This window comes from Athene cunicularia (genome assembly GCF_003259725.1).
Source record: "Athene cunicularia isolate RWA chromosome 2 unlocalized genomic scaffold, athCun1 chr2_part1, whole genome shotgun sequence".
Lineage (NCBI taxonomy): Eukaryota > Metazoa > Chordata > Aves > Strigiformes > Strigidae > Athene > Athene cunicularia.
In genome coordinates, this window is record NW_020799095.1 from 49,638,387 (window position 1) to 49,658,367 (window position 19,981).

Below are 19,981 nucleotides of genomic sequence, written 5' to 3' on the forward strand. Positions count from 1 at the left end.
GCATTTAAAAATGTTTCTGTACACATGACTTGCTTCATAACTACAGATATGCTCCAACAGCCATGGCTTAGAGATGCGTAACATACAGATCTATAAAAGTATTTTAATATTCATGTATTTAAGAGGTTTAGCGATGAGAATTACAACTTCTCAGTATGAATAGATTCAGTAACAATTATTAGTCTCACCTTGAGAGGCTGGAGATTACCTGGGTTTTCTTACTAAAAGCAGTGACAGAATACTTGACTGCTGATGTGCATCTCACTAGGGTTCACATTTTTATATTGAAGCCATAATCTGATAAAAATTCCAAAGAGCAGACCTAAATCTAATGTTATTAAAATATTTTAAGTTTTAGATTTCAAATCAGAGGTGCAATGTGAAGTTTTATTTATATTGATGTGAAACTGTGCAAAAAGTTAATAGGCTTCATCTTCATTCTATTTATTATCACCTAAATCCCTTTTTGTTTTGCTTCTGTAATGTTAAGTCTACCTATGCTATACCAACTGCACGTGTTCCAGCGTACATGCATCTAACTTTATACTCTCAGCTCACCAGACACATGCCAGCTCCTGTCCAGAACCTACCTTTGCAGTACAGCTACATACAATCTCCCTAACAAGTGTTATTAGCTTGAAAACAGTGTTATATTAACATAGCTCTGAGCTTCAAGACCAGAATTAGCCTTTTTTTTGGCCACACTGACCTGGCACTGGAATAGATCAATCCCTTCATTGTGAAGAGTTTAAGAAATACATTTCTGGAAAGATGCCAAGCAACTTATTTCTTCAGCTGAACTTAGCAAAGCAATACACCTTGCAGAATCAAACATTGATTTGGTTAAGTAATTAAGGGCAATATAAGCTATGTTTATTTATTTTTCATTTCTGTTCACAAAATATTAAACAAAAAAAGGTAAAACCCATTTAAACTACATGCAAATTAAAAGCCTGAACACTCTTCAGGATTGAGAATCATTCTGGTAACTGTTTTACCTGAAGCATATGCATTTCAAAGGCTTAGAAACATTTAAGACTGCTTTTATTTAAATGTAGAATGATAAGTTCCTATGAAAATAGGTAATAACAGCAGTTATTTTAATTCTCAGAACATTTTGGGGAACAGATATGGTCTGTGAGTTTGCTGCTCATTCTTTCATGTTTCACAAGCTGTTGAAGACAAAATGTAGTCACAGAATCCCTCTGTTAAGGTTCAGGATCATGTGATAACTATAAGTGAATCTAGGTCTGGATAACTGCTTTCTATTTTCTCGGCAACAAATCTCACACTACACTGTAGTGAGCTGGCTGAAAAATAAATCAACAACAGATGACAAGTTTTCTGCTAGATCCGTTTCTTCATTATGCTAAGCCACTTTTAGCAGCAGCCTCTGATGCTGTATAGGGGACTGTCCTCTAGTGCTACATGTAGCCAGCCACAAGGAACACTAAACAGAGTGCTTCGGTGTCAGAGTTAAAGTTATTAATTCAAAAAAAACTTCTCAAGTGAGCAAATATTACTCAAATTCAGAGCTGTACCACCTCTTCCGATCCAACCAACCATCTCCTCTCCTAGGCAGCTACTCACCTGCCTTAACTCATCCTCTGGAAACAATTCACCATGTATGAGACCACTTTGGTGTCTTTCACAGTTTAAACCATCCTCCCATTTTGTTCACAAAACAATGATCTTCCATTGTCAAAGAGTTTAGACAGATGATCTTAAAAATTTCACAAATATTGTTCCAAATTCATAAAATACTTCACACATTTTTTAAGCTTGCACAGTACAGAGAAAGATTATAAACCCCAAATAAAACCATGCAAAAAAAACCCCAGAAGACCATTAAGCTAACATATCTAAATACAAATTAAACCAAACAGAACACCAAAATAATATATAAAGTATGATTTTATTCAAGGTCTTGAATAACAAAGTATTAATAAATTTCTTGTGTTGATTTTTTGGGGTTTTTTTTGGTTTTGTGGTTTTTTTGTGTGTTTTTTTGTTTTGTGGGTTTTTTTGTGCGATTTATTTTTTTTTTTTTACACATCAAATTTGAAATAAAGCAAAGTATGTCTTAATTCCCCACCTCTCCCAAATCAAAAGACGCCTGTGCAATTAACAGGCACTGAAATGTATATATCTATACTTCAGACTAAATTTTTCACTTCCTTCCATGTAGAGGAATAACTCATACCCAGGTTTACCACATTAACACAAAAGTGAATTAATAAAAATATAAAAACACTTCAAGAATAATCCCATCAGTGTTTTTAGCACAGATTATTTCTGGTCCATTTTAAATTGCATGAGATATGTCAAAATAAATCTCTGAGATTTATCATTGTTCCTACTACCTCCAAAAATATATTTGATAACCAATTCTCTCACTTTAAAGGCATCAATGGAAATCTACATCATTCTGACAACACATTAGATAAAAAATTGCACCAAATCCAGGTTTAAAAAGCTATACTACTGTTAGGTGTTATGCAGTTACATGAACTGTAAAAATGCATAACTTTTTGAAGTATCACAATCAATCTAACTTTAGATGTTAAATCATGAATATGCTGAACAACTGATCATTTGACAGATAACAAAAAAGCGCCTCACACAATAATTTAGTGTCTTCACCTCTAAGCTTCTATATCATAATTCTACACCAATCAACTTCAGTCCTGGACATCAAAGTAGTCAATTACTGGCTCTTCCTTTACTGGCTTGGATAAACCACTGTTTCCACTACTCCTGAAATTATAAGAATATTAAATGTTACTCATCTGCATGAAAAACAAGACACAAAGTAAACTGAAACCTCAAACTCCCATAATGTCTCAGTGTGCACATGCACACAGCATTGTTAACTGCACTGGTAACCACATTAGTAAATGGCATGCATTGCTATATTATGTTTTAATAGAAGCACCTTAATGCTCCAGAAAGCCTTCGTTAACCAACTTTGGAAAAAACATACACTTTATTAATGTAAATCAGTCTGTGGCTGAATTGATATAATGTGTTTTGGGGTTGTATTATTAAAATTACAATTTGGTAACAAATATTACCAGCAAATACTATTTACTGTTAATATTTATTTAAAAAACTAAACTGTACTGAAGACTAAATGTTCAACATGCCTTTTTAAAAGAAAGAACAAAAGAAATACTGTTGAAGTGACCTGATGATCATATCTGCTCACCTTTAAAAGCAAGAGTACCAAAACATGTATCTTAATATCAAATACAAACAAAGACTTTTTCCATAACAGAGCATGAAATATTTCAGAAAGCTTTGTACAATTAAGCACTTGAAATTTAAATTCTAGTAATTAAAGACAAATGGCTAAAGCCTTTTTTATTTAGTTTTGCCACATAACACCCTTTCATTAGGGTCACTGAAGACAGGAATCCCACAGAAGTGGAAATAAAGAGTAACAACCTTTATAAAATTCACACTGAGTTACACCATAAGCAGTCATTTTAGACATATTTTTTGCTCTAGATGCTTAGTTCTGAAACAATTTAAATTTTCTCAGTCTACTTTGTTCTCCAGCAGCACCTTAAACACCCAATAGCTACTGCCAGAAATAGTTACTGTAAAATCAAGTTGTCCCTTTCTGTAAATGGTGCTTCACAGAATGTAATTTCAAGTGCTAATTTAGAAATAACTTGAGTTAAACCTCAACAAAAACTAAGCCATCCGTTAAAAAAAAAATCATAACTATGAGATTACTACAGGTACATGAAAGCTGGCAGGTCATACAAAGTAAAGACTGCTCTAGTAGACTATTCACCAAGAGGCTTTATGTATCCCATCTTCAGTAACTTTCACTATCTGACAAAAATGGTAGTTCACCTTTAGCCAGCTGTGTAGTCATATCTACATAAGAAAAATATATTTACTACCTGTCTAAATAAATCATTTTATGCCAGTAAGACATTACCCTTTTACAAAGAACAGTTAAAGATAAAAAACAATCCAAAAATTCCCAAACAGCCATCTCTTCCCAACTATCTAATCTTTATTAATTTATTTTTTTTTTTAGAAGTCCACAGTATTTGTTATATTACTACTCCTATGCCACACAGTCAATCCTACATTTCCTTAGCACTTCATTTCAGGTTCACTTCTACGGAAAGAAAGTCTTAGTACAGGTTGCAAGCTCCAAAGCTGCATGTGTGTTGGGAAAACAAAAAGCCAGAGAGTATGAAGTTGAAGCTTAGGAACACTCTCCTCACATAACTCAGCACAAAATTGAAGAATATTGTTTTAAAGACAAATTCCTTACTTATCTGTTTGTTTGTAATGAGGAATAGGAGGTGGAGGCCGGCTCTGCATTTCTTTATCCAGCACAGAAGTTAAGGTATTGCTTGGACAAATGGATTTTCCTCTAGAGAAATAAAGTAAAGATATTTAATTCAATAGGAAATTATATTCATTAAGACGTTAGGACAAGAGAGATGCATTTTTAAGTAGCAGTTCTGGTATCAGAGTTCATACTTGTACACTTAAATCATCTATTCAAATATTTATCTTTCCAACCATGGAGACCAATAGTGTGCAAAGTCCATTTTCATTACCAAAACCAAGATATCCAGTATTCCAGATGTCTCTTGACTGCTGTCTATAGAAGATGCAGAAACAGTTTACTATATTGGAGTCTTGGTGCTCAGACTCCTTCATTTCTGCATGTGAAGTGCACAAAACACATTGTGAAGATGCAGTGAACTGTGTTCACATAATGCCAAATTAAGCTATTAAGTTGTCGATTCTGATCTTACCTCTGTTCTGTGAAAGAAGAGATATATATTGCCCTAGAACTCAATTTGGGTATTTTAACAGGCTGCAGGGGAAGTGGCTAAGTCACCATCCTGGAGATATTTAAAGGATGTGTAGAAGTGGCATTTAGGGACACAGTTTAATGGTAAACTTGGTAGTGATAAGTTAATGGTTGGACTCAGTGATCTTACAGGTCTTTTCCAACCTAAGTAATTCTATGATTCTATGTCAATCACTAAATAATGCTTCCTCCTTATTTATTTTATTCATAATTTTTAAGTAAACTCTTCCTACAGCAGAGTCCTCTAGACCATGAGATTCTGTGTTACTAATCACATGAAATTTCTACTTTCAAGTTTATCTTGTCCCTTTCAAAATTACATTTCAAATAGCAAAAAACCCTACAAAACAATGTTGTTATAATTCCACAAGTGTGCATGTGTTGATTTCCATGCTTTGTTACTTGATAATTTGTATTTTTTTCCCCTCACCCCTCTCAGAGCTCTAAGCAGTTGAAATCTTACATCAGTACACAGATTAACACTAGCTCTATTCCAGAGCTCAACAAAAATTAAGTATGTCTTATTTCCAGCATTTCTTGTCTCCATCAGTTCTGCAAATATAATTCCTGCGATACTGTGGCAACACAGATGAAAAACTACACAATATTCTCAAGGTAAATCAGAAGTCCACTAAAATATGAAGCGATGAACCCTGGTCCCATTTCAGTATTGTTTTAAACTGAGTACTGACAGTCTGTTCAAATGAACTACAAAATCTTGCAAACATGGGTCACCAATTCAAAAAGAGTCCCCACCTCTCCAACACCGAAAGTGTTAATTATCTGAAGAAAAAGTTACTTGCCACTGATCATAATTTTTTCAGGACTATATTATGCTTATGTATATATTTCAACAGCAAGTATATATTAGTGTCCTATCAGTTGAGAACATTTAATTTTCCCCTCCTGTATAAAATGGGTGTAAGACTACTCCAAACCTGGCATATAAAGCCAAATGGCTCCCACTATCATTTCAGTTACCTCTCAGTTGTAAAGCAACACCCAAAAAGACTAAAAGAGGACAAAGGTAGATGGGAAAATATTTTGTTGTCTCCTTTCACTTTTATGAATTGTGATGTGCAAAAACATGGAAACCTGACTGACTGGAGGTAGGTAAATTGGCCAAAAAAAGAAAGGCTAGAAAGGCCTTCCCCAAGTAAAGTAAGGTGTTTGACTTTAAAACATTAGATTAAATATCAGTTCTGTAATAAAAAAAAGAAAATAAATGAGAGTTCTGGAATGCATAAAACCAAAACACTTGAAGAATACATGTGCACTTATTTCTACAATTAGCTAAAGAAAATCTTACTAGAAAAGACAACATTACCACATTCCAAGAAAGTAAATAAAGGAGCTCTGCTCTGAAGTGAAATATTCCCAGCATGTAGAAGGTTAATATATGAAACATTTAAAACTGAGGAGGGATCAAAACCTTGTGGGCAGTTAGAGGAGATCCTGGAAGAAAATTTGCCAAGCCCTATTTTAGCTTTGACAAGATTCAGTGTCCCTCCAAAAAAACCCACCAAAAAGAAAAAAAACAAACCACAAAAAGCAAAACAGAAGAGCTATACAGTAGACTGTCCAGCCATGAAACCAAAGAGGCTTTATAGACAATCAACTCACACTCAAGCAAAATGTATACCACTTCCTGTATACCTTGGTGACACATAGTACTACAATCTCAAAAAAATTCTGTATTTAAAAAATATATTAAACAGCCAATCACATTCAGCTCATCTGGAAGAAAACCAAACAAATTAATTCAACTAAGTAGGTGTACAATGGAAAAAAATCCTTGACTAATTACTTGACAGAAAGGCGACAAGCAGACCTTCCCTTCCTGCTAAGGTAAATCATAGTTATCTATAATCAGTTCTATTACAATTGTGGAGATGAAACCAAAAGTCTCTGCAAGTACTTTGGACATTCTCATATTAAAGATGCCATTCTTCATTCTATTAACTTACTCTCAAAGTAAAGAAAAAAGGCAACTGCCTTCCTCAAGCAACAAAGATGAGATGACAAATTTTTAGCAGCACTCCAGGGAGAGACAAGGAGAACATAACTATCTGCTAACTATAATGCACTGGTAGTTCTGACAGGATGGCCTGTTGTATAAAAATGAATTGTGGAAATTCAGACTCCAACTTATTTTCTCCTTAAAAACTGAAAGTTCAATTTTCATAACTCCAGTATGGATCAGCATTGATCTGTTTTGGTATGAACTACTACAAAATTCTTTGCCTCCTAATCTGTCCAGAACTGACTTCATGTAGCCTTACAATAATGTTTCAGACAGAGCAGGTTTTTGTGAGAAGTCTCCAAAAGTTGATACAGTTTGGGCAAAATAAAGAAGCTCTCAATCTCCTGACTGTCTAGACTTCACATATCCTATGTCATAAGCTGTAAAGAGGCAACACATTCTCAGGGAAAACAATGTCAACCGAAGTAAAAATAGTAGGGTTTTTTTATCTGGAGCAGGCCTGTTGTTAAAACTACCTTGGCTGGTGACCTGTAGCATCTTTTGTGCATAAACTGCTTTAGATGCTAGAGGTGTTGAGATGCAGTCACTGGAAAAGGCCTTTGTAATTGCAAAAGAGGTGGGGAGAAAGTTAGCTTTTTCCTCATGGAAGAAGAAAAAATTCTTAAGAGAGTGAAAGGTAGAATAAAAGTCCTTAAAGTAACAGAGTACCTTCAGGAAGTGATAAGAACTTCTGTCAAATTGGAAAAAAAGTTATTCCAGATAGCAGAAAGGCTGCAGAGACAGTTAAGTAAAATGAACTTGTACCTGGAGATCAAGTACTGAAACATGCCCAGTAAAACAAGCCAAAGAATAATTCTGCTTCCTCAGACATACAACTTCCTTTCAAGCCTGCCACTGGGATGTATAGTTTTTGCCTTCTGTGATGCAACTGCCATGATCTGATAAGGGTGTTCAATGTAGTTACAGAGTGTCTAATTTCTTTAGGCCTTTGTTCCTGCTGGTCTTGTGTAGTTTGCAGGTAGGTGACCACTCCTGAACTGTCTCCAGATTGACCTCACTGAAAGGGAAAAAAAAACCTGGATGAAGAATAATAGAGAACACATCAATGATACTGTGGCAGGATGTGGTTTTCTCAATGAGAACAATATGTAAGGACCCTGTCACCTTCCTGAAAAGTGCCCTTGTTCATGAGGAGAGACTGACCCTATTGTCCTTCCTGGAGGGAACAGGAAAAGGATGGGTCTTACAGGGATGGACTGTTCTCAAAAACACTTCCAGGATTTCAAGTTCACACAAGCTGCTTAAACACTAGTCACTACATAACAAGCAGACACCCCTTAACAGGCTCTGGCATCCAGAGTTACTCATAAGAGGAATTAACATGAGTAAAAGACTTCAATGAACCACTGACAGGTAAAGTGAAGCATATGTGTCAACTTGGAGATGAAAGCCTTCCACCTTTCATCATACCAGTCTGGACATTACCTTTGGACCTGGTTCAGAAGGAATCTGGCATTTGCAACTGCTCAAAAAATAGTGACTGCAAAAATGACCAACAGGGAAGCAGAGAAGGGCACTTGCAAGGATTCACTCGGAGTCTTATATTTCAAATGGCACCAGAACTGTAACTCAGATCAACTCTGACAGTCAATGCTGGGAAGGCTCTCTATGTGGTTAGACCCTGACAATGCCATACATTAGCGATTCCAGTGCAGCTAATATCACCAACTCTTACTGATGTGGTGGAACGATGATGGGGGCAGGGCTGAGATGAAGGCAGATTTGTGGTGTTTGCTCCTAGATATCCAGAACAGGAAGAGTCCTGCTGGAGGAGCTTCCTAGCACCAAGGAGACTATTACTCTTCTAACCAACCTGTATGATGATGCTACCAGTTCCATGACACAATGGGGGAGTGTGAAAAGAAAGAATAGTCTCTCTGCCTAGGATCATTTTGAATTATCTATACTCAGAGAAGACCACAATAAAAAAAACCTATGGGGAATACTGAGAATAGGATGAAACAAAATTAACCAAACCATCTGGACTTCCTGGTGACTACTAGCCCCTGGGGTTAAAGAAGCTGTTGTGAAATGATGCTCAAAAAATCATCCTGGAACTTGAGCTATCACTTGTCTAAGACGTTAATGTTTTCTGTGTCTTGAAGAAGTGGCAAATAAAAAGACAATGGAAAGAAGCTTTGGATGAATCCACTGAAATAAGAAACATTGCTATGCAGCTGAAGAATATTCTTAGTAGACCACCCGGTGTCTGTAAGAGTGGCAGAGGTAAAATAGCAGCATGTGTGTTCTGCACAGTATGCTGCTCCCGGAACAACACAAGGGAAGGAACTAGTATGCAATCTCTCTTAAAACCAGAGAAAGGCCTCCCATTCTCAAGTTGCAGGATATGTCTTTGTTTTTAATACATAGTCATCTGTTCTGCTCCTTTCTCTGACACTTTATCCTCTTCACTGATTTCTCACCCCCTCATCTATTTTCTATTTATTTTTCTTAAATAAGCTTTTTCAAATATGATCTTTTTTCTTACTTTCCTTTACTAGAAACAAAAAAGAGTATCTTAAGTTATTTCATGGAAACAAAAAGGGGTGTATCACAGCAGTATTCCATCTCTCAGAAAAAAAACCCCAACACTGTAGCAAGGTTATCAACCCATGAACAGGCTCAGGAGCAGCTCACGGCACTAGTAGCATAGATGATGACATATGTAACTATTTATAACTATAGAACATACCTGATTATTTATAACTACAGTAAAAATCTACTGTTAAAAACAACTGGCTGTCAAAAGAACCACAATTTGACAGTGCTAAACTAAATATGCTGCCCAGGGTATAGTCCCTCAGCTGAAGAGGGAGTACACTCTGTGGCAGGTTCCAATAAATGGAGAATGAGTAAGGTCAAATACCAGATGTTTTCACAGAAGGTGCAAATTTAGGTATGACTTTCAACCCAGCAATTAGTTTTCATAAAACTTCATGACATTTACTGTCTTTGATAACTCTATCAAATTTAGCTGATGGCAAAAAGACAAAAAGTTACTGCTAAGATAAACAGAAAACAGTCTTACAAAATCTTTTATTATCTTTTTTACTTCTAATTGGGTTTTCTTCTCTAAAGATTTACTTGGTAGTGGAAATACAGGCCTACGAAATAATCAAATTAAAAACTGCTTTAAAAACTTCTAGAAGTTACCACATGTTGCAAATTGTATGATAAACAAATTATTTCGAGTAAGTGATAAAAATATCCAATTATTAAAACTATAGTTAGTAGATTTGAAAACAGTAATGAATTACGTACTTCACTGCAGTGATAACAACATTACGCTTTGGTTCGTTGTCATAGCTCACACTTTCAATGCCATAAACCTGAGCTAATTCATGGATGATTCTGCGGTGATCTCTGTTCATTGGTGGGTAGCAATGGCTCTTCTTTGTATGTTTGCCCTGAATTCAAGAGAAAAGTTTAAGAAAAAAAAAAAAGGTGAAGTTTTCTTTCAGAGGGCCAGGGGAAGAAAGGTAACTGTTGCAACTGTGTTAAAAAAACCCCACCAAAACCACCAAAGACAATGGAACATAAACTAAGAGCTATGGGTTGATTAGCTACACATCAAAGACTGAGAAAAAAATCATAGAGCAATTCCTTTAAAAAACAATTTTTAGGTACGTGAAGGAGAAAGTCCCTGGGGGTAGTCAGTGTGGATTTATAGAAGATCAGTCACCTAAATTAACATAAAGACAACCACATGTAATAGAGCAAGATATACACCAGAGCTACACTGTAGTTACCCTGTAAATAAAGAGTTAATATCTGTCTCCTCTTAAGACTGTAAAATAGCTAATTTATGAATAGTAATTGGACCAGAAACTGTGGTTAATCATTTCCATAAGTCTTCAGGGTAACCACAAGTCATCAGGATATAATCTTTACTTAATAATAAACATTAATAAACCTCCCACCTATTATAACACTTACAGCATATAGACAAACATTTGAATGAAGAAAACTACAGATTCTGTACCTATTTATGATGACTAGTAACACTTGGTTTAAAAAAGTGGTGATGGTTCCACACTCAGAAAAACATCAGAATTTCTGTCCATATGTAGACAGAGTTAGATGATATAAATGTTTCCTGTCTTGTCTGCTTACATACCAACAATGACAATTTTGCTATGCTAGACAAGTACATAATGATGAGTCTGGAGGAACAGATTTTCATGAGGCAGTCACATAGAGTTCCTCTGCCGGCTTTTACGGTAACATTATGATAGATACAACTGAACAATATTTATACTAAAACTTGTATCAAAATCCTTTTAGTTACTAATTTATTCAGTTAAGCTGAAGCTGGTATCTCAAAAGAGGAAAAAAAAGTCAGTGAAATATGTAAGCATAATAATAGTAATCAGCATGAAAGACAGTACTGATACAAGTAGAGCTATCTGAATGCTTGATAGACTAGCATGCAAAATACTTTTAATATGAGTAAGTAGAGATCTACATCTAGAAACAAAGAAAATAAGCCACAATTTTAGTCAGAAAGAATTTAGGAGTAGTCATAAACAACTGAACACAGATTCAAGCATAAGGAGGACTTATAGATCATGGAAGAACAACAATTAAAACCAGTCTCCTTGCATAATGCCATCTCAAACTCATTCATCCAGTCTTCAGCTACATAAAAAGGGGGAGTTGACTTGATCAGCTTGGACACAGGCCTAAATGAGCAATAGCAGTAACACTTACCAGGTACAGAGACATGCCAAGACAACATAAAATACCTGAGGATTGCAAGAAGAAACATGACTCTTACAAGGAGAAAATAAAGCCTCTGAGAATTCCAGAAATAAAATGTATGCAAGAAGAATTTGAGTGCAAGGGACATGTTCCCTTTTACACAATACATGCCACTATTTTGAAGGAATAGAAAGTCAAGAGCATGGTCCCCACACATGCTGTCACTCCTGTCTTCAAGAGAGGCAGGAAGAACACACAGAGATACAGGCTGGTCAGCCTCATCTTGATCACTGGAAAGTAAGAGAGCAGCTCATCCTGGAACCCACTTCCAGGCACATGAAGGACAAGAAACTCCACAGGAGTAGTCAGCATGGCTTCACCACGGGGAAGTCATGTTTGACCGACTTGATAAACTTCTATGATGACCTGACACGCCTGGTAGATGAGGGAAGAGCAGTGGCTGGTGTCTGCCAGGCCTCCAGTAAGGCCTCTCACACCATCTCCCATAAGAGCCTCACAGCCCCTCCAGCTGTTGCTGTAGGGGCTGGATGAGCAGACAGTGAGGTGGATTGAACACTGGCTGCATGGCCGGGCCCTGAGGGTACTGAGGAGCAGCACAAAGTCTAGTTGGAGGCTATGGGGAGAGGAGAGGGGCCACATACTGAGTCCAGGCCTATTCACCATCTTCATTAGTGATCTGCACAATGGGGCAGAGCATAGCCTCAGGCAGTTTGCCAGTGACACAAAGCTGCGAGGACAGGCTGATGGGCCAGAGGGGCATGTTGCCATCCAGCACAAGCTTGACAGGCTGGAGAAATGGGCTGACAGAAACCTCTGGAAGTTTGGCAAGAAGTGCAAAGTCCTGCACCTGGGGAGGAACAACCCCACACACCAGTGTATGCTGGGGGCCACCCAGCTGGGAAACAGCTTGGCCAAAAAGGCCCTGGGAATCCTGCTGGACACCAAGTTGGACACGAGCCACTGATGTACGCTTGTGGCAAAGGCGGCTACGGCTATCCTGGGCTGCACCAGGCAAAGTACTGCCAGCAGGCTGAGGGAGGCAATCCTTCCCCTCTACGCCTGGCACTGGTGAAGCCACCCCTGGAGTACTGTGTCCAGTTCTGGGCTCCCCAGTACAACAGAGACATGGATGTACTGGAGAGAGTCCAGTGAAGGACCACGAAGATGATGAAGAGGCTGGAACATCTCTCCCTTGAGGAAAGGCTGAGAGAGTTGGGACTGTTCAGCCTGGAGAACATCAGGGAGATCTCATCAATGTGTATAAATACCAGAAGGGAGGGTGCAAAGAGGATGGAGCCAGGCTCTTTTCCATGGTGCCCAGTGACAGAGCCGGAGGCAATGGGCACAAACTGAAACACGGGAGGTTCCCTCTGAACATCAGGAAATGCTTTTTACTGTGAGAATGAGCAAGCACTGTCACGGATCACCCCGGGAGGGTGTGGCCTCTCCATTCTTGAAGATACTCAAAAGCCGTCTAGACATGGTGCTGGACAACTGATTCTGGATGGCCCTGTTTGAACAGGGGGTTTGTACAAGATGACCTTCAGAGGACCCTTTCAACCTCAAATATTCCGCAATTCTGTGAAACAACTAGATTTCTGTAGCAGGGCACAAGTTGATCTGCTGTTACCAAATGGGCTCACGTGCAGAAGCACAGGAAGCTTGTAAGCAACGTGAATAATGCAGATCTAGAATGAGTGTCTAAACAGAAAGCTGGTAATCAGGTATCTAAACATCTCAAGAAGGAATCTGACAGCCTTATGAAAGTTAATATGTAACTAAACAGAGAATTTTATAGAGATGGTCACTGAACTCCTCAGGTAACTGTTGTGTTTGCCTACTGAAGATTTCGTGAAATAAGAATGATTTATCATCTGCATTTGCACTGTAATATACAGCTACCAAGCTTCGAGGCTTGTGTCACCTTTGGTGTTCAGAAATAAATCTCTTGCCTTTTGAAATATAATTTGACTTCTGGGGACTTCTTGTACCTTACGGAATAGCAATTCCCAAGAGCCTGAGGGGCAGGATGGTGCAGAACTGATCCTTAAGATATTGAATTGTCACATGGGCCTAACTGGTTCATCCGGATCATGATAAAAACTTAAGTAACCACTGGGCAATTCTCCCTTTAGGTCAGACAAGGAAAAGATTGTCACATCTGGTCTGCTTTCATTCTTTCATTCTCTTCTGCAATGTCAATGCTCTTCATCAAACACTGTCTGCTTTGTAGAATCATTATTTAACAAATAGTTGGGTACTGCTGAGAACTAAAGCATTGGAGATGCTTTTGAGCTCTCTGGTTTTGTTGTTCTGTCATATTTTATGTCATTAATCCATTGTCTACTGCAAATTCAAGACCTCTGATAGCTCTTTTTTTTTAATATATATTACTTATCTCGGTTTGATTCTAGTATAGGCATGTACATATACATATACACAGTTGTCATAAATACATATTTGTGTACGCACTTGTGTACATATGTGTGTATAATAAAGGCAGTATATGAAGGTATATGTAAAATTGGAAAACCACAGGCAACATAACACTGGGCAGATTATTTTTAGGCGATAACAACTGCTCTATGCATCTACTACCAAATGTCAGGTTGGAGAGGCCTAAACATAATTAGACAGATGGACCCCTTTTAAACTTTTATTCCAATGTGGAAAACAATGGGCAAGAACATTAGACAGGTGGCCAAAGATTAAGAAACATCATACATAAAAAAGAAGGAATAAAGTTATGGAACTGTCCTTAGAGAGTAGAGTGAAGAAGATTAATGCTTTCTATAGAAGGTTAACTTTTTCTTGAGCTAAGGGCAACTGAGAATAGTATGGCTTACACTGTCCTTTGAACCATATATACTGGGTCAGGCGTGGTGCAGCAGCAAGACAGGAGTATGCTAACCTGCAAGGCCCAAAGGCAGAATTCTCCTTTCACTAAAAAACCTGTAGTTGTGTCTGTGGTATCAACCTCTCTAAGTATACTGGAGTCTGCCAAACAACTGTGGCTGAATCCAAATCTCCTTATAGAAGGAGAAGGACTATCTCACACACTGGCAAACACAGGAAGACATCCACAAATTTGTAAGCAAGTTCCACTACAGGTATCAGAATAGCCTAGGCTTTTGTCCTCGAAGTCTCAACTTTTAAAGGCCACCCTTGACAGTTAATACTTTATTACTGGAGATCTGAAAATGAATGATAATTCATTGACACATTTAAGCATAGCACTGGTTGAATCCATTAAAAAAAAAAAAAAAGCTTGGCTGTGACCAAAGTGATCCCCAGCTACTATATCTCCTAAAAGTTTTATTCTATTTATAATTAAGTTGTGACCCCTATTGGAGCTCAAACAGTGTCAACTCCTAACTATTAGTATTAATGCAGTTTAACAACAAACTCCTCCCAAACTTAACAAAAACTGTTTCTTATAATAAGCCATACAGAATATCTGAATACTGACCTTATTCACAGCTTCCACAAGCATCCTCATCTCCTTCTCAATGTCACTGACAAATTTTAAATCCTTCCTGCAAGAACAGCATTGTAGGTAAATGAGGCAAGAAAGCTTACAAAAATACAATACCTTAATCTTTTGTAACATTATTTTCAACAAACAAAATTAAAGAACTCAATTGACTGAAGCAGAAGCAGGAGTGAGAGCACATTTTCATTTATATATTATACTATTTAGTTTTTAAAAATTTTAGTATGTCATCACTATTACAAAAATTGTTCATTTTTTTCCCTTCAACACTTAGAACCCAGCATAAAATTCTATGATGCACCTCTACCGTCTGAAAATACAATTCTACATTTTCAAATGGATAATGTAGATTTTAAAGCTGACATTTCAGTGTTTAAAATTACTTCTCTTTAAGGCAATTAACTTAATTAGAATACATGATTAGACACAAAATGGGGATTGGGTAAACAGAAGAGAGATCTTTTCCAAGACAGAGGAAAAGTGCACAGACTTTGGTCTTCAACTTGACTAGCATAACAAATTAGTAAGAACGAAAGAAGCATAAGGCTATTTGCAAGCAAACAAAATGTTCTTGATATGAGATATAAAGGATTTTTTTTTTTTTACCTTGTGCAATCACACTAGGTGAAGTCTTTCACATAAGGGTGAGCTTTGTACTCTGTTCTTAAATAAGCAAGTAAACTAACTCCAAAAGTAAGGTTGCTATTTGTTAGAGCACCATCTCCATGGGGAAGAAAGGTTACCTGAAGATTTCCTATCTCAAAGCTGGTTAGTAGTAAATAACTTTATTTCTTCAAAAGTAGGCACCATTCCATCCCAATACAACACCACTTTGTGAATGATGTCAGAACTTCATCAGTCAAGAAGTGCCTACCAAAGCAGGGCAAGCACTACCATCTATGGTAGATGCCCTACCAAAGTTCTGGATGATGAAGTGAACGTATCATCAAAAGACCAAGTGGTCTCAAGCGAACATGCGAAATAGCAACATTGTGTAGCTTGGCTACCAACATCACTTGAACGCTGGTACGATGAACTCAGCCTATCACTGGAAAACATTCAAGGTTTTGTAACAGTGAATGGACACTGCATGTAGTTATCAGAACTCCTGGATCTTCAGTGGAGAAAAGCATTACATTGAGAGAACTGCAAAAAGGACCTGGACTTGACAAGTTAAAAAGAAAGAGGCATCCAAACACCTAGGCTGTAGGATGGATTGAGTACATGAACGTTACTGAAACTAATTTCATGGACAACACAACATCCCTAGTTCCAGTGGCTTCCTAAAGACTAGAAGCAGGATCTTACCACCCTTTTGCTTGTAACATACTACAAAATGGCAGAATTGTGACTACCCATATGTGTGTTCAAAGGGGAGTCAAGTGTTTTCTGTGCACTTAGCACCTCCAGAATCTTTCATAGAAAAAAACTTAATGAAAAAACAATCCTGAGCCACCTGATGATCTAAATGAGCCCCAACCTACAGACTGTTCAGACAGGAACAACACAGGGCAGGACAATGCAGATGGTGGGAAAGACAGAACAATTGTTTTTTCTTTGGAATCACCAAGAAGATTCTGAGGGAGCATAATTTGAATTGAGGAATCTTCAGTTTACTCTGAAGAGGTACCCGCATCTGGAATGGCCTAGAGACTTCTGGATGCATCAGTTAACAGCTGAGGCAATCCAACAGGAAGATGTATCTACTGTGTCGAGATGTTGAGAGTGAAGAATAGTAATTCAGGCTGTTTACTCCTCTGACACCAAGGCTGACAAAGCACAAGTAAGAGTTTCTTTAAAGCATCAAAACTTCCCATCAGTGAAACAGTAAAGAAAAAATAAAGTAACTTTTCAAGAGTGTGCAGTCTTTCCATTCCAAATGTGGTAGCAAACGTCATTAGACTGCCATGACATAAGAGGAGTGGAGTGTCAGGTCAGCATGCAAAGTATACTCTTTATTCCTAGCTATACAGAAGCATGAACCCACACTTCACTGAAGGGCAAAAAGAAGCTTACAGTTGCCAAGAAACATTGGCAAGCATAACTGTTAGCAAAGGTCTTGCAAGGCCAAGAGTAACAAACTATCCATTCAGATGAGGAAGAAAATGAAGGCTGTTGTAAGTCATTTCACAAGATGACAAAAAAAAATCCTGCAGATTCAGTCATCTCTGTATGATCCTGATCAGATACCTGGGTGAGTAGGACAGAAGTGGCTACTGTTTACTTCTCACCTGTACTTGTGTCTAGTTCTGGTCTTGCAGTTTCAGGTTGCTTGTTTTGGTGTCTCATCCGCTTGCTCATATCCTGTTTGAAGTATTTCATTTGTGATCAGCCTGAGCTGGAATTCGCCTGTATATTTACAAATTAACCAATGTACAATTCATACTGTCCTATCAAAACCAAATGGAGTGTCTCCATTTCCCAGGATACCGATGAGTATCTACTATCCAAGCAAAGTATTTTCTCATGGATTTTTAATTCTTTCTGGCTACTTATCTGAGCTCTTACAGTAAGTTTTCCAAGTTTTGTCAAGTGTGTTGTTCTGTTATTTTATTTTTAAAAGGAATATTGTTACTGCTTACTAGTGCAGAAATCATGATTTGCACACAATTCTTTCCATTAAGCTATTAATGACTGGTTATGGCCAACCAACCAGTTAACTGCTCACTCAGAGCTCCTATGCTTTAACCTGCAATAGACACACAATGAAAAATAAGGTACAGCAAAATGAAGTGGTTCTTAGAATAAACACATCCAATCTGACTGTGGGTATACTGAAATTCTGCAACGTGGGACTTGAAAGCCTCTTCTGTGCAGTGTCTAAAAATGGTGTACATTTGGCTTTTCCCCTCCTCACACTGCATGTAAGCAGGAACAGGTCTACTGCCATTTCAGTTCCTCTCAACCACACTACTTCATAAGAGTGTTCCTCACTACTTGTTTTTTCACTGTAGTGTGTGCTGTATAATTTTTCCTTTCCCAAGAATTTGCTGACTTTGCCAAAACCCTCCTTGTTCTTGTAACACTTGCCAGTACAAGACTCTACTCTAGATGGCTGACATTCCAGGCTTGCAGTCATGTTTGAAAAGTAGCCCTCTTACCCCTAAACCTGTACACTGCTCCTATTGTCAGATCACATACAGGAGTGCTTGCTCTGCCTTCATTGTTTACAACAGCATGTGAAGGGTTAACTCTTGGGAAGACTGGATAAGAGGATGACTACAAAGGACCCATCTCCCTCTGTATCTCTCTAGACTTAACCATCTGATCCAAGATTTCCTTGGTCCATACAGCTGCTGTGGGGTCTTGCACAGCCAGTGACAAAATAAGAAGTTCTATTCTGTTTAGTTCCATGTGGCCAGATATTCCAGATGTCCTCCCCTCCTTCTCCAGTAGTCTTAATTCAAAGAGCAGCAGCCTTAGCATCATCCCTGTCAAAATGGGCATTGATATCTGTGCCACTATCCTCCAACTTCATGTGAGCAGGCCAACTTGAGCATTTGCATTTTCTCTGTGTCTATTTCTCAAGCATTTTAGATAGATCAGTGCTGAAGTGTCCACACAGTGGATCTATACTCAGTTGTGCTGGTACAGTCATCTTTAAATTAGAAGACCGATTCCCATTGGCAGCATGATAATTTCCTTATGTAGAGCTGTAGGGTGTAGAGACGAATGTTCTGACATTCTGAAAAACACATCAGCAAGACTGGCTGCAGCAGCATTGCCATGTTATTCCTGGTGCTCCCTTCTCCTGTCACTCTCCTACAAAGGAGACATATCCTGGCATACTTCCACTTACTCATCTTCTTCCTGTTACCTGGAGTTGTACTGCATCTCGGAGCTTTAGAGTTCTGTAATTAAAGATTGCAGCTCAAAATCAGGAGCTCTCACAGCTTTCTCAAGTCTTCTCATTTGTAGACCTGCATTTTTTTTTAGCCCCTGACAATGTATCACCTTCCCAGATCAATGGATTGCCTAAACAAATTAATATCACAGCATTCTACTCATGGTTTTTGGCAGCAGCTGCCTTTTTGAGGCAGTGACCCTGAATGCACAGGCAGGTGGCTGTCGTATTTCTCATCATTCCGAGATCACATACACAGATGTGTAGCTTACGCCCTGCAGAAAAATCACAAGCCCTGAACTTTTGCATTACTTGAGGGACCTGCACAAGCAAGAATCAATGCATCTGTCAAAACCTACACAGAATACTGAGCTACCTGAAGAAAATACTGTAACAGATACACTTTCCAGGTCCTGCCACTATGAGGGAAACCCAGACCTTTTGCAGGGCTGCTGAAATAAAGATCGAAGAGCAGTCAAGGAATTAAGTTCATAAAACCACAATTTACAAATTGCTGCTCATGTAGAAGAGAGGTATGTTAATACAGGGAGAAGCTCACTTATCTTGAAGACTAGATAAATGAAATTTAGTAATTCAATGTGCAAAGTCATCGATTTGGGGACTAACAGAACCTTTGCTTTAAGCTATGAATCAGTAAGAATAACCTGGCTGTATTATTGTGAATTACCAATATAGCGTGGCTACAAAGGAGATGTAACTAAAATTGTAGAATGACTGAAAAGAGATACTGGATATTAGGATATGAGACTGGACATTAAGAAGTATTTCTTTACAGAACGGGTTGTTAGGCATTGGAATGGGCTGCCCAGGGAGGTGGTGGAGTCCCCATCCCTAGAGGTGTTTAAGAGTTGGGTTGACATAGCGCTGAGGGATGTGGTGTAGTTGGGAACTGTCAGTGTTAGGTTAATGGTTGGACTGGATGATCTTCAAGGTCTTTTCCAACCTAGATGATTCTGTGAGATATTTCCATAGAGAAGCATGGAAGCATTGAGGCTATTTTTCAAGGTA

General features: G+C 38.0%; 1 protein-coding gene across 1 annotated transcript in view; it reads right to left on the reverse strand.

The window, feature by feature from the left end:
* Positions 1 to 1,896: 1,896 nt before the first annotated feature.
* Positions 1,897 to 19,981, reverse strand: part of NFX1 (nuclear transcription factor, X-box binding 1) — a 64,524-nt gene continuing 46,439 nt past the window's right edge. The window contains exons 21-24 of the mRNA XM_026843552.1: positions 15,085 to 15,151; positions 10,155 to 10,300; positions 4,298 to 4,399; positions 1,897 to 2,757 (exon numbers count right to left, since the gene is read on the reverse strand). Of these exons, the coding sequence (XP_026699353.1) occupies positions 2,682 to 2,757; positions 4,298 to 4,399; positions 10,155 to 10,300; positions 15,085 to 15,151 (391 nt within the window). The 3' untranslated portion in view covers positions 1,897 to 2,681. The remainder of the gene's footprint in view (positions 2,758 to 4,297; positions 4,400 to 10,154; positions 10,301 to 15,084; positions 15,152 to 19,981) is intronic.